The following is a 15,495-nucleotide window of genomic DNA, read 5'->3' on the forward strand; positions in this document are numbered from 1 at the left end:
CCCCACTAACAGTTCAAACTCATGCCTGCATCTTTATTTCAGAGCACTGTAAAAGACGGGGGATTGAGTTTTGTCAGTATGATAGAAGGGAATATTAGAAACTATTACTTGAAGGCTACTTTTCATTCTGTAGCAATTTTCAAAGGGGCAGCCTCTTAATGAATAAGTGAACTGCAGTCTAAGAAAGCTTACAGATTTGGTAGTCTTTAAGATGCCACAAGATTCATTTTTTTATATTTTGTGTTTTGAATTTAATTTATAGGATACAAATAAAGAAGGATAATATGCCAATTCTGTGACTAAAAAACAAAACAAAAACCTTCCACCACCACCTTTTATTCTACCATATATGAAGCTACTTAGAATTCTACTAGTTGTTACTTGTATTTGAAAATCCAACAACTATACCCAGTGGTGGTTTACATTCCTGAAAAGAGTTGAGTTTTCTGAAGCTTGGAAACAGAACACCAGGGGACTGAAGAATTAAATTCTGTTTGTCCAAAATAGAACGTGCCTTGTTGCATGAGGGACAGTGGCAGACGGGATTAGATGAAGGTTCTTACCACTGGATGATCTCCGTGATCTGGGCTTCCCAGTGCGCTACAGATTCTTTTTTGTCAGCAAGATCTCTCATCTCTTCTTCCAGTTGCCGGTTGCTCATACTTAGTCTCTCATACATGGCTGTAAGCTGAATAGATTTTAAAGACAAGAGGTATGATCTTGGCTTGCTGGCCTAAAATGGCTTTTCTTGTGTTTCTTGTGAACTTTTAGAATCCATAAATGTGCTCCACTATCCTACGCAGCCTGAGGAGGTATGCTTCTGAATACCAGTGGCTGGAAACCACAGGGAAGTGCTCTTGCGCAATTGGGTCATGCTTGAAGGCTTCCCATAGGCATCTGGTTCGCTACTGTGAGAACAGGATGCTGCACTAGATGGGACATTGGCCTGATCCAGCAGGGCCTTTTTGTGTTCTTATGCTCTGCTGGTTGTGTCCTCATGACATATGTTGCCAGAAGCACCTATGTAAAACCAACTACCCCAACCCATAGTATCTATTGTGCAAATGGATCTCCTCAATGGTCAACAAATCACATGCATGGGTGAGTCTCATTGTTAACTGCGGAATGCAAAAAGTCAAAGCATTCTAGAATTCACAATGGAAAAATCATGCCTGATTTGTGGTGCTCACTTGCCAGGTTCTCCTTAAGCACACATTCCTTTTCTATTTCTATTTTATTTTATTTTATTTATTTTTATTATTACCCTGCCCTTCTGCCACTCTGGGTAGCTTCCAGCACATATAAAAAGGGCTGCCTTTAGATGTCTTCTAAAAGTTGTGTAGTTCTTTATCTCCTTGACATCTGATGGGAAGGCAGTACACTGATGAGAAGGCCCTCTAATTTCAGTGAAATTCAGCACCATCTAGTTCAATTATGCATTCCTGGGTTTTGTATGAATTCTATATTTTGATGTTTCCACAGTGCATGGGCTGGACAGATTGTGGCCCTACCAATATTGTTGGACTCCAGCCAGCGCAGCCAATAGTAGGGAAGATGGGAGTTGAAATCAAACATCTGGAGGGCTATGGGTTTGCTACTTCTGCCATACTGCATTCCTATTTTCTGAGGTGGAAGCCCTCCTGAGGCACTACTCACATGAAAGGGACAAACAAGGTGGAAGGAGCTGAGGGGGCCACATGTTAGCCACATTTCTGAAGTTGCATGACTTTTCTCACCCTTGATGGGGTAAAACTTCTGAAGTAGGGAGTCTGCTCTCTGTTCCCCATGCAGAAGGAGCCACACAAGTCTGGAGAGCTAAATATACTTCCTTTCACCATAATTTCCCCTTCATAAGAACAATGCTTGAAGCGGACTATAGTGATCATTTTCTTCCAGCTAAGGCTGTCCAAGGCTTTTTCATGCCAATATAAGGGTTATTCCAAAGTCCTGGTGTAATCTAAGTCCAAAACAGTTTCACATTTTTCTCTTTGTTTCCTTGTAACACATTTGACCCTCACTCATTTGATAAATTTTATTTTATTTTATTCTGATCCCTTATTTAATTGTCTTTCATTGGTATTTTTGAACCATCTAATGAAGCAGTCTGTTGTCCATAAATACTTCTGGCATAAGTTTGGATCTGTAATTAACTTTGCATTTTACCAAATAGAAATTAACTTTTGGCTCCTAAAGTAATCAGCATGCCAGTGTATCTTAATCTATATTATTCAGTAATTTTGTGGGATCTAATTGGAAATGAATAGAGATATCATCAAATCTAAACTCTCATCATGGGAACATAATTAATTATACTTGAATCCGTATTGGAAGTTATTCACATTTTCCCAGTTATATGCTCCTTTATGAATTTTTCAACTTTGCTCAATTTTTTAATTTCACCCACAAAACACTTACCTTATCAAGCTCAGCAGAAAGCTTTTTGTTCTCCTCTGTCAAAAGAATCTTCTCCCGTTCATATTTCTGTTTGAACTCTGTTTCAAATTCTTCTCTTTCACTTTGGCTAAGGGATAATACAAAATGAAATAAATCATTAGCATATATGGAAAATAGTACAAATATATGCTTTAACAGAAATCTTGCAGAACATTAAGGACTGACATATACAGTAACTAAGAAAATATTATACAGTAATCTGCACATCCACTGAAACTGGAATAACATGATTATCTGTTTTGCCTCAGGACAACAAGACAATGTGTTCTGTGTTAGGAGTACGAATTAACGTCTCTTTAATGTGGGACACCAGAGTCCCAGTTAGCAGGCATTTGTCATTTTATTGTAAAAAATACTTAACATTGACCTCTTATTCATTGTCCAAATACAACATATTGGATGAAACCAGTGAAAGCAATGGAACAAGTTAAAGTTGCATTAATTTTTGAAGGAAATTAGGCAGGGCTGGAGTTCTCTGGATGACACCCAATCTTGCTTTAATGCTGTGAGAAGGTTTCCACGAATCTCAAACAGTCATAGTTAAGAGTAAACATTATGATTCAATATCCTTATTCATTTTTACAACCCTTTGCAATTCTGAAGCTAGTGAAAGAAAGAGTTGCCATATATGGTGCCTGGAACTGCAAAACTCCCATGCATGAAGATTCTCATTAGGTTAATAGAATGGTCCTAATTATGACAAAATCTAATACGTGAAAACATCCATGTGTCAATTTACCAGATACAAAATAAGCCAAGCACTTTCTAACCATCACCACAAGTAACAAATGTACAGTTACCGGACTGGAGAATCCCACAAATGAAAACAAGACACATACATCCCTCCCTAAAGTCCTGTCCTGGCCAAATGCATTGCTAGAGAAGAGAAATGGGAGAGCAAAGAGCAGATACTTCTATGAAGAACGGGGGAGCAGTCCCCAAACTGGCACAAAGATGAGCATGAGCCACTGACTTTAATTCCAAAATCTGTAAGTGGGAAGTTTATGGAAGGGAATCTGCCCTCCTCCCAGTACTTCCCAGAAAGGCTCTCCAGGACGTGTGCTGGGCCTCCAAGCGCCCAGAAGAATGAGACTTTTCAGGGGTCACAGGGGTCTAAAGTGGGAGGAAGCATAGGACTTAGAATGCCGAAAGGTGCTAACACCAAGTAAGGCCTTTGGTTCTATACTGTCCACACTGACCAGAAACAGCTCTCCAGGGATTTGAGCAAGAGTCCTTCTCAGCCCAACCAGAAACCTCTGCATGCAGATCTGCATGTACTTTAACTGCAAACCGAATAACTCTCAAGATGACCAAGAGCAGCAAATCATGGGATACACAATTTAAAATCTTTATCCATTTGGATCCCTAGTTTGTTTTATATATTTCAAAATATTATGTCTTTTCTATGTGGCCTACTATTTTATCACTCTACATTTATTGAAGTATGCCATATAATAGATGTTGAAAGCCTGCTAGAATCAGTAGGCCTTAAACGCCCATCATAAAGCAAGTCAAGAAAGAGCATGCTGGGTTTCCCTGGTAAAACAGGTGATGCTTCTCCATCATATCTTTAACATCTAGTTAGTATAACCATGGTAGATTTCATTGTGGATGTAATGCTTAACCAGACCTGAGGGCAATGGATCAAGGGAGAGGGAATGCTCAGTAATACACTCTGTTTCTAATCTTTCACCATGGTTAAGAGATTTCAGTCATACTGGCCTGCCTTTCACATCAGGCTAAGTCAAACCATTGCTTAAAGTGAATGAGCAGGCATGTGAATCAATATGGCTAATATGACCCAATACGCCCACTCACACATTCAAACAAACCACACTGCAACCAACCGAACGTACCAACCTCTCATCTCTCACACAACATACATACATACATACATACATACATACATACATACATACATGGCCTACTCACATCATGCTGACAAAAAAACCTTGCACAAACAATATACAACAGAAAGAAGGATCAGTATCCCCCTTTTCCCGATTGTGTAATGTCTACGACAGCAGTGTCTCACACCAAATGTAACTGAACTGTGAAAAAGATTCTATGAATTGAAAACAGAGACACTATATGTATTCTTGTTATACAAGCAAATCTGTAATAAAAAAACTTCAGTTATAGCCCATGGTTTGTATGGACAGAACTAAGTTTTTCCTACAGTTGCCCATTTGTGGTCTGTATTGAGAGAGCTAAACTATGAACCTGGGTTCAGATGACACACTAAGCTTAGATCAGCGAAGTGCAGCACTAGAACGACGAAGAAGGAAAAATGCAGATCCAATATTTCTAGGATCCTGCATGTTTGCTTATTTGTGCTAAGCTATCGTTTGGCTTAGTGTTACATGTGAATGAGGGCTATGTTGGTACAATGTCTTGGTGATAGAATTTAGTCAATATTTCTTACAGTTCAGCAAAACTAGCCACCAATGTTTATCAGCCAGCATTTGAGCCATGACAATAGTACTCAGTAAGAGTATTTTTGGTTTGAATTTCCTATTTCTAATTTGAAATTCGTTTACTGTTTCAATAAGACTTTGAAATATAGCACAGGAATATCAGACCCAGCTCTGAATTTGTGTGTTGCTAGGCATCATTTGAAACATAACACTTCATTCTAACAATGTAGCATATTAATCACTACTGTTTAAACTCTAATTCTGTAATCCAACACCACCCATCCCTCTCCCCAACCAACAGATTCCATGCATATGAAGAACAATCTGGGAGAAAGCCAAAAAAGATTAAAGCATTAACTATCAGGGGAATGGATAATGGGTCTCACAGCTATGTGGGAGACATGGGTTTAAGGCTAACTTCTCAGGCAACAGGTCAGAGTCTTTAATTAAGCATTTGGTTGCATTTTTGTCTTAGTTTATATGAACTTAGTACTTTTTGTGCTTCTAGGTATTGGTGGTTTCATTCACAGCTTGTGAAGTAGCTTTAAATTTGCATCTGATGCAATATGAGAAGATGGGGAAAATGCAGTACGAAGCTTTTATGTTAAACCACTTTGGTGGTAGCCTTAGAAATCTGATGTGCTGCGAGTCTCAGCTGAGACTGCAGTGGAAAACAGCTCTCCTGAAAGAAACAAGACCAGTAAATAATGGAACACAGGGAAAAGTCAGAGGTAGTTTAGAATGCTAGCTCAGAGCTAAGCAAACATAAACTTTAGAGCCACAGTGAAGAGTATTTGTTCTTTCTAGTCTCTGAAACACTTCTCCTCTGTCCATACACTTCAGTTGTCTTTTGGCTCAAGAACTGTAGAAAATGTGAAGCAGAAACCAGAGCGTGGTTAAATATTTCAGACTGCAGTCAAAGCACACTATGGTCTCATTGGGCATTACCTGTAAGTAACCATTCATAGGATCAGGCTCCAAGTATCACAAAAATCAGTGGAAATTTAAACACGCATACTAAGTTGCAGCAGTGAATGTGTACTAGGTCAATACTTTGTAAAAAAAAAAGAGGGAAAACAGTAAGTTCCAGTTCTATATATATTTATGAGATGTTACATGTTCAGGCATTTGTCTGAACACATAAACTCTGCATCCATGGATGGGGAAATGCACATTTGTGCATTCAAACAAATGTCTGAACATGCCTATGGTGTCATCATTTAAAGATATATTTTCACAGTGGAAGGAGAATACAGATGATGTCCTTTTGTAATTCTGAAATAATGATGCGTAAAACTGATCAGTACTCCCCTTGCAGTATATTCAGTTTTTAAAAGAATACTCAAAATTGTTCTAGGCACTCCTTGAAAATATCAGTAGATGTCACCATGCACTGTATCATGTGAGGCAGCCCTTTGTTTTTAAATGAAGGCTAAGTTAAGCAGGGTAACCAATACAAAAAAAATCATAAACTCAAAACAAGGTAGGCTATGATGCATGAAACTGCCAATATTTTAGTGACTCCCCCTGGGAACATAAACTGGAACATAAATAGGCTTTTTCAATACATTTTAGAATCAACAGGAAAGCAACAATCTAACTAACTTGCTTTAGTTCCTTGCAAAACCATGGAATAAGATGAAATAAAAGTACTCCTGCTCATTCACTGAGGTATTCAACTTGCTTTTTGAAAGAATTTAAAATTAGTGTTGTCACACAGCCTATCCTGCCTACATGTTATTTTGATAAAGGACGTTTTCGGCATATTGTTTTGTTTCCTATTTCTCACAATGACCCCATTTGGCAATTTTATCTCACATGCTTCCCGACTTCTTTTACGTAACTTCCTTTCCACTCTTTATATTGCCCAAGAAGGTTTTTTTAAAAAGCACACTATAAAAAGCCCTAACATACAATTATAAAATCACAATAGTACGTTTGGAACAGAACTAAAATAGCAAAACAGAACAGCAGCAGAAACCACAACACAACCCATTGAGAATATGAACTGCAACATCCTTTAACATTAAAGGCACCTCAAAGAGTAAGGGGAAAACTAGAGAAAGGCCAGTAGCTAGGTTGATGCCAACTACTCTAGTGTTGCTTCCACATCTAAGGTATATTAACTAGTGCAGGTGCTGATGGTCTACATGCAGTGGGATAGTGGAATCAAGCTGCAAACCCACCTGACATCTACAAGCTGGAAGTCTCAATCAAAAGTAACCCACGTGCATGTAATGCAGTACACGCAAGTCTGATCTAGACCCCTGCAAACTGGGAGGATTACACCTGCACATGTCAACTCCATGCATATAGGCCTCTATTTAAACACAACCTCAAATCCCAAGGGCAAGGTCAGAGGGCACAATCTCAAACCTCCACTGAAGGTAGTGACTGTTTGCACAGGGCTTAAATGAGCAATGAAAAGAGTTGCTAATAACCTTTGCAGCTTCTTTTCCAGAAATGGGTTGTGTAAGGTACACGTGTGGCATAAAGCTTTTATTATTTCCTTGCTTGGAAATGCTCTACATAACTCATTCATGGCTTTGACAATCATGGGCAGGTAATACAGCTAATAAAACTATTCTATCACATTCATCACATCAAAATGTAGCTCTGACAACTATTTGTTTTATGGTTTTCAGGTGTGTGTGCTTTTAAAAAAAAATTACTGAAGCACGTTTTGTCTTTTTCAGTAATTCAGCTTGATTTCACCTAAGACCCACAGATGCTTCACCTATTCCTTCACTCCTATTATTCAATATTACAGTACCAAAGCAGCCCTATTCATATTTGTTTATGAAATAAAAACAAGTGAATGAAGAATGATTTGCCTTTTAACACAATGATGTTTTCTTAAGCACTACTTGCTTTATGACTTTTCAGGTTGGTGGTAATAGATTCAAATTACTGAATTCCAAATGTCTTACTAAAGCTATCTATTTTGATTTTTAAAGCCTGACCTACTGCAGGAATTTTAAGGCTGCCATAGAAAAAATTCAGCAAGGGGAATGGTTTATGTTATATGGAGCAGAAATATTCTTAAATGAGGGAACACCAACCCCACATTGTTTGTGTGGGGGGGACACCTAAATTGTGAAGAGAATGTTATGTCCTAAAACAGTAGGGAATGTATGGTCCCCAGGTGTTGCTCAACCACAACTCTCATCGGTCACAACTATAATGGCGTATGGTCAGGTCAGGGTTGATGGGAGTTATAGTCCAACTACTTCAAGAGGGCCACAGGTTTCCATCCCCACCTGTAGTTGTATCAGGATATCTAAAAGAGAATACAGCATGAAACACACACACACACACACACACACACACACACACACACACACCTGATACTTTTATCATTTTCTGCATCTGAATGGTAAACGAGAAACTGCAACTGTACCATGCATGGGGAAACTCAAGGATCCTACATTTTCCATGTAGGTATTTCAGAACCCTAAATACATATAAATTATCGAGATAGCCCATCACAAATGTCTACTCATACCTTGCTACATCTGGAAGTGGGAAAGGATGAGCCAATTGTTTCTACTCTCAAGTCTGCTCTACTGACCCAACCATACACCAAACATTTTCATGAAATGACAGAAGGAACCTGTGTAACATAGGGGAATGCTAGCAGATGAAACAGGGGAAAGTTGTGTGGCTGTTAATGTAGCAGCCTCATCTAGTTTTTGAAAGCAAGCTACAGCCCTTTTACAATTTGCAAAGCTACAATTAGATCAACAGGAAATGGCTCAGTTGATGCTTTCCAAAAAAAGTCTCCTCAAAAAAAGTCAAAGGAAGAAAAGAATGATAAAACTGGGGCCAGGTGGGTGGGTAGCTTACTATGTTAATAGTATCTTCAAAACCTCACAAAAGAAAATTGCATGGCAGTGCACCATATTTTCCTAAAAAAGGGGCAGCTATCCTGCAAGTTTCTTATTTTCATTCACAGAAAAGGGAAAACACACGTCTGCTTACCAGTACCATCTTACGTAATCTTTTTACTGTGTCCTGAGAGCAAGTGACACACATAAAGTTGCAGCTTATCATTATATTTAGTTTCCTGCTTGGGTACTGCACTGATCTTTATTTTTGTCCTTCTGATCACATATGGGCTACACCTTTTAAAACCCAGGAATCTCCTGTTATTGTGAGGCAACGGTAGCATACAATTATAAGATACTTGAACATTTTATGAGCCAGTAAATAAAGTTTGTTACTGATAAATACAATTGAGGGGCATTCTCAGTGCCACTTCTTTCTACCATGGGAGAGAGAGAAAACAAACCATCCTGTCAGAACAGATAAAGAAGGCTTGTGTCTAGAGTGGATTGATGACGAATGTTAGCACTGGATGAAATCTGGAGCAGAAAAGCCTCGAGACACCTTAAGTGACACTTCTTGTGCTAGCAGATATAAGCAGTACCTTAACTCTGACATATTACTTGTTCACGTCAAAGACAAGCAACGCATTCGAGAGGGGTAGGGGAGAGAAAGAGCAAAGCAAAACAACAAAGCAGATTTACAACTTTGGGACCCCCTGGTTGTGTCAATGTTCATAACTCCAGTATACAGAGTTTGAACAAAGAGGCCAGGCATTTTAAGAATTCTCACCATGTGAAATGAATCACTCAAGAGGGCAAAATGCAAGATTCTACCTGGCCTCTCAATTCTAACCTGCATTTCTCTTGATCTGAAAAAGAAGTAAAGTGCTGCTCACCTCCTCACCTCCACCAATTTTCTCACTTTCTGAAGCAGATTGTGCTGCAGGTCAATGGGAAACTATATACTTAATGAGGTGGGTTCTTTACTTTCTCAAGTTTCCCTTATCCAACTGCCTCATAAAGCAAGCTCTGTATCATTCCAGTGGATTATGATATGTTGAGATGGGTGGGAATACATAGACTGCGTTATTATTTCTCCGAAAATTAAATAATAAAGGATCCCTCTCCCATTTACTTTGAGCAATCTGAGCTCAAACAAAGAACAGGCACCAGCGATCATGAACAAACATGTATACTGAGTAACAACACATGTACAGAGTAAACATACAGTCTTATATGAATGAAGACACCTGCATAAATGTTTCTGTGCAGTGCATCACTGAAGAACCATCAAGTACAGGGTATTGGGACCCGGCAAACCTGTGCCCAGGGAAATATGTTTTCAACTCCATATTTCAGTCATGTGATACAATGAGTGAAATGTCAGCTTCAACCATCTCACTATGTCATTGTGAGAATGTAATGAAATGATTCCATGTACATCATGCAGATGTAACTAATATATATCAAAACTTGCCTGCTGCAACACGTGAAGGACAAACAATGGAGATTGTTTATGAACACTATCCATCAAAATAGTACTGCCACTCTAATATAAAGCTTATGCTCAAGCCACCAGTTTTAATTACTTATCAATTACTTATTCCTCCTAATGTTTAGTTGGAAATAGTTTCTACCAGGTTTGCTTAGAACTGCAGGTTAGGTACACTTCAGAATCTAAAATAGACTTTTTGTTGCCTCAAAGTTAAACAAAGTTGAACATTTACATATAGTCAGTGTAAGTATGGTGAAGTACCACATATCCTGAATTGTATCTGATTTGCCACAGTGGCATCAGTTTTGCAAAAATCTTGCAGAGATTCATGCACAGACATTGGGTTTTGCAAATGGACATGTAATCAAGCAGCAAAATAACTGGGTTATGCATACCTTTCTCTCCTTGTCTTTTCTAACTTGTCTTTCAAGATTAGGATCTCTTTTTTGAGAGCAAGTTGTTGGCTTTCTGCATCACGCAGTTCCTTCTTCAAATTTTTTATTTCATTACAATGTATTAGTTCTCGTTTAGATATCTCTTCTTCATAAAAAACGCTTTTCTTCTCCAAGTCAGATTTTAATTTTGTGATCTCTTGTTGATGTTCTGTGCTGCTCACCCCTGGGGAGCGACCAATTTGTTTTTGCTATTAAAAAAAGGGGACATCTCATAATTAGCTTCCATGATTAGTCTTCATTGCAGAACTATGAAAGTATGAGCTTAGAAATACCTCAATCTAGTGGGGGGGGGGAGAGAAACTCATTTAAGTGAAAGTACAACTAACTGCAATTACATTTTTACATCAATATCCAAGTTGTTTTGAAATCAATGTCAAACTAAAGTAACAGCCAGCAAGGACACCCTATACTGTATCAAGCAATAGATTGGTAAACGTAACATGAATCCGTGGGCTTTAACAGTATTGCAGTGAAAACCTATGCATATATACTCAGAAGTGAGCCCCACAGCATTTAATGGGTCATACTCTTAAGGAAATCATTCATATGAGTGAAGCCTTAATTGTCTCCTGTCATTTCAGCATTCTGTTCAAGTACAGATTGAAAATACTAACAATTTTTTTAAAAACAGTACACTGAATTTCTTATATTTAAAAGCACAATTCTACTTCAGGATATGCTTTTCTGCCTGACAATATATAAATGGCTGTAGATGGCATACCAGCCAAAGCTGGTAAAAGGTGCTCCAAGCCATGACTACTACTTGGGTCTCCCTACTCTTTCAGAGTGAGTGTAGCCTCATCCAGTCAGGAAACTGGTCTATCTCCCAGACACAAGAACCTCTCACCCACAGGGTCTCCTGCTTAACAGGGTTTGTTTCATTGGCCCTTATCTAGCCACTGTGTCCAGGCATCAGTTCTCAGCATGCATGGCCACTCCCAATTCAGGTGTTACGGATGACAATTCACTCCAAACAAGGCCTACTCTCAATAGCTTCATATAGATGTTAAATAGTATTGGGGACAGAATTATGTCCTGTGGAACCCCAAAGCAAGGAACTTGAGAAGCACCCCCCCCAATGCTACTTTTTGGAATTGACCCTGCAGATAGGAACAGAACCACAGAAACACAGGGGCACTGATATAAATCCAACACAGTTGATCCATGAGCATACCACAGTCAGTGGTGTCACAAAGGTGATATGTGGAAGGAGCAAGGTTGCACTCCGCTTGTCCCTCTTTTGATAAAAGTGTCAATGAAAGCCCATTCAGTCCCCCAATGAGGCCTGAACTCAAGACTGAAACAGATCCAGATAAACCATTATTATGGAACTATGTCTGCAATCACCACATCACAACCCTCTAAAGCACATTCACCCCAAAAAGGCTTATTTGTGGCCAGGGAGTAATTATTACTGGGTCCAGAACCCATAATTATTATTACTGGGTCCAGAACAGTCTTTCTTAGGAGAGGCAGACTACTGCCTCATCAAGTGCAGTCATCATGACTTCATGCAATGGTACTGTCACCTACAGCCCCCTAGGCTAGCTTTAATTAGCCATGAATGGTATGGGTAGAGTGGGCATGTCATCAGTTGTAAAGATGCAAGTTCCTTGTCCACGTCATCAAGCCGCATCAACTGAAACTGATCCCACAAAACTGACCTGGGTGTGGCACAGGATGCCTCATTGGGACAGCATAATAATGGCATCAAGACAGTGAAGGTGACTGATTTTGCTTGCCAAATAGGTTATAACAGGCCTGATAAGACAGGTGTTAATGACAGCACTGCTGTGCGGCTATCTGAGGACGCAGCAGAGGCAGCAAAATACGCATTCTCCGCTGCCTGCACTGCCATGTTGTATGTACGATTATATGCTCTAACCTCTCTTCGGCCACCTTTGGAGTGAGACAGTCGTAATCTGCACTCTAGTCGTTATCTGGCCTGTTTCATTGACTACAGTTCCCATAAATACCAAAGAGAAGCATGGAATCTGCAATGTCAGAGAGGACACTCAGAAATTATCATGTCCATGGTCCACCTCATCTTGTCATCCCATAGCAAGACAAAGTTCCCAACAAAATCCCCTGTTTGATCCACTGGAAAATGGCTTATAACATTTAAGAATCCCTTGCTTTCCATTAGTCTCTAAATGCACACTATTCTAGTTACAACTGGGAACCTTTGCATTAGAAGAAACAAACTAGTAACATTTCTTGGGATTCTCTAACCTTTCATATTACATGTAAATGAGGTAATTGAGGAAAAGAGTTTGTACTAATGTGCTGGAAGTACATTGAAGCAAGCATTCAAAAGTTTTTGTTTTCCCCTCCATAACTAGATACAATAATATACACTACTAACTTGCATTCCTCTTTATTCTGTGTCTGACAGTGATCTATCAGATCTAATATGTGGCTATTCCATTTTAAAATGATGAAGTTAACAAAGACTGACCTTTAGTCCTTCTAACTCATTTTCCAGCTGCTTAGAGTACTGCTCACTTCGCTCACGCAATTTCCTGTCCTTGGATGCCTCAGCAGCTGCAGCTTCAGCATGAACTTCCAGCTACAAAAATATTTTTTTAAAAATCATAACCACTGTTTTGAACGTTGGTTTCTTTTATAATGCACAGAAAAAGAACTCATGTTTCTTAGTATTCTGTCCTCAACTGTGACCTGTTTCGGATGGTTAGGCAGAAGCCAAGGGCAATGAACTTCCCAAACCACCCTGACTTTCAGTAAGTCCCGCTGACATCAGCTGGAATAAGGGTGCTTAGATTGTACACTAACAGCTCTATACATGTCTACTCACTGAACTCCCACTAAGTTCAATGAAGCTTACTCAGGTAGGTAAGTAGGTAAGCAACTGCAGTGTATTATTCATTCTTATTTTTAGCCTCCAACTTCTGGAAAGGAGTCATATTACAATGCAGCTGTGTTGTCTAGCAATCTTCACTCAGAGCTGCAAATACTTCTATTCTCTGTTCTTAAATAATCATCGTTTTGTTGTTTTGCCATTACATACAAAAGCATGGCTAATTCATTTACATACATCAATAATTAAGTATTATTAATAAATAGTAAAACAGATCATATAATCAGACACGCTGCAATCCTATACACATTTACCTGGGTACAAGTCTCACTGGACTAAATAAGGCTTACATCTAAGTAAACATGTATATGATTGCACTCTTAAAATTGTAAACGAATATTGTATCTATTCACAACAGATAAAATGGATTCCTGATACCTGACTTTATTCTGTATTTTTTTCACAAAATGAAATAAAAAGCATTGATACATTATCATCAGCTTATTCAATGATATTGGCAGTATTCCATTAAATAAATGTGTAAGCGAAATAACCTCTGCTTGTGCAACAAGACATCCCCCCCGCCCCCCAACACCATGACCACATCTGCTCTGGAGGTTTGGGGAAAAACCCGGAAGAAATTTAGGGGGCATGGAGAGGGGGAAGCAGAGAGAGAAGTATTGTTACACAAGCAGAAGTCATTCTGCTCATGCAAAGTGCTACTTAGCACTATATTGAATGCAACCCTTCATCTTCCCTCCATTAACGTTACCTAGCTTGCAAATTTATACTGAGATACTCAATTTAAAAAAAATATCTTCCAGACTTTATAAAGCCAGACTGAAAAAAATGGAACACTCTGAAAATATACTGAAGCTACTGCAGAGAATTACAAACAAATAGCAAAAGTAAATTATTTGTCAACTATTATTCCATGTCAACAAAATTCACTGGGAAATAGGCTTTATTTTGGTCAACCTTCCTTGTAGTTACTATCCCAAAAGTGACTTACTTCCTTTTTCATTCTGTCTGTTCTGCGTAGGTCTTGCCTCAAGCTTTCTACTTTTTGCATCACCACTTCCATCTCTTCTTCCTTATCTCTGACTTGACGAGTAAGTTTCTGTTTTTGTGAATGCAAGTCAGTAAGACGCTCATTCATCTCAGAGAATTCCTGCATAGCCAGTTTCCGTTGGCTGTGTGCATCTTTCAGCTCTTTGGTTTGGGCCTTTAATCTTTCACTAGACTCAATTAGTTCCTGCAGTCAAAAGCAAAAGATAAAATATCCATGAATTTTAGAATTCGGCCACTAGATGGGTTGCAGAATTAATATAAACAAGTATCAGTTGCCCACTTCCCATCCCCAAACAAGAGATTCTGTACAGAATCTTTAACAAGTGTTTTAACAAGCAAAAAAGGTTCCACAAAAATGCTAGCATTCATTGGAACTTCATAACCAAATTTGATTTGGTTATGATTGGTTATAATTCAGCTAATTATATGTAGCTATGGCCAAAGTCAAACCTTTCCATCACTAGCTCACTTTCATTATGTTCCCCACACTCCTATCTTAGTCTCTATCTTGTCTTTAACTGCTAGTTCAGAAAAACTGACTCTCAAAGACAGATTCTATTGGCAGGACCAGCCACCACCCTCTTTTGTCATGGAAATTAATATAGCCTTGTCTTCTTTGCTCTGGGCTAAGGAGATCATGGATATGCCAGATCACAAGATCTACCGCTTCCTAATTCAATCAGGTGAAACACCCTGCCACTCATTAACGGGGCCCTTATACCAACTAACTAAACCGAAGATGGAATACCTGTACCTTTGACCCAAAGCAAATTTCCTCTCACTCATCATGCTGTTGATTTGGTTAGATGTGCTCATTTATGGGGTTGCTCTATCAGACCCACAGCAACCTGTCCTCTGGCAAGAATAGAACCAGGACTGCTATGGGAAGAGGTTCTCCTGGCACTAGAGCAAATCCCCGCTCCCTCCCAGTTGTTTATGTACCAGAAGGTATTACTTC

At 39.0% G+C, this 15,495-nt stretch overlaps 1 protein-coding gene across 7 annotated transcripts in view; it reads right to left on the reverse strand.

Moving 5' to 3' along the window:
• CDC42BPA (CDC42 binding protein kinase alpha) overlaps positions 1 to 15,495 on the reverse strand; it is a 149,630-nt gene that overhangs the window by 50,341 nt on the left and 83,794 nt on the right. For 6 of the 7 annotated variants that reach the window (XM_077925627.1, XM_028724492.2, XM_077925625.1 and 3 more), the window contains exons 13-17: positions 14,479 to 14,721; positions 13,107 to 13,217; positions 10,589 to 10,836; positions 2,416 to 2,521; positions 564 to 688 (exon numbers count right to left, since the gene is read on the reverse strand). In XM_077925627.1, coding sequence (XP_077781753.1) covers positions 564 to 688; positions 2,416 to 2,521; positions 10,589 to 10,836; positions 13,107 to 13,217; positions 14,479 to 14,721 — 833 coding nt within the window. The remainder of the gene's footprint in view (positions 1 to 563; positions 689 to 2,415; positions 2,522 to 10,588; positions 10,837 to 13,106; positions 13,218 to 14,478; positions 14,722 to 15,495) is intronic. The other variant, XM_077925626.1, reaches the window with a different exon arrangement.

The sequence above is a fragment of the Podarcis muralis genome, chromosome 3 (genome assembly GCF_964188315.1).
Source record: "Podarcis muralis chromosome 3, rPodMur119.hap1.1, whole genome shotgun sequence".
Lineage (NCBI taxonomy): Eukaryota > Metazoa > Chordata > Lepidosauria > Squamata > Lacertidae > Podarcis > Podarcis muralis.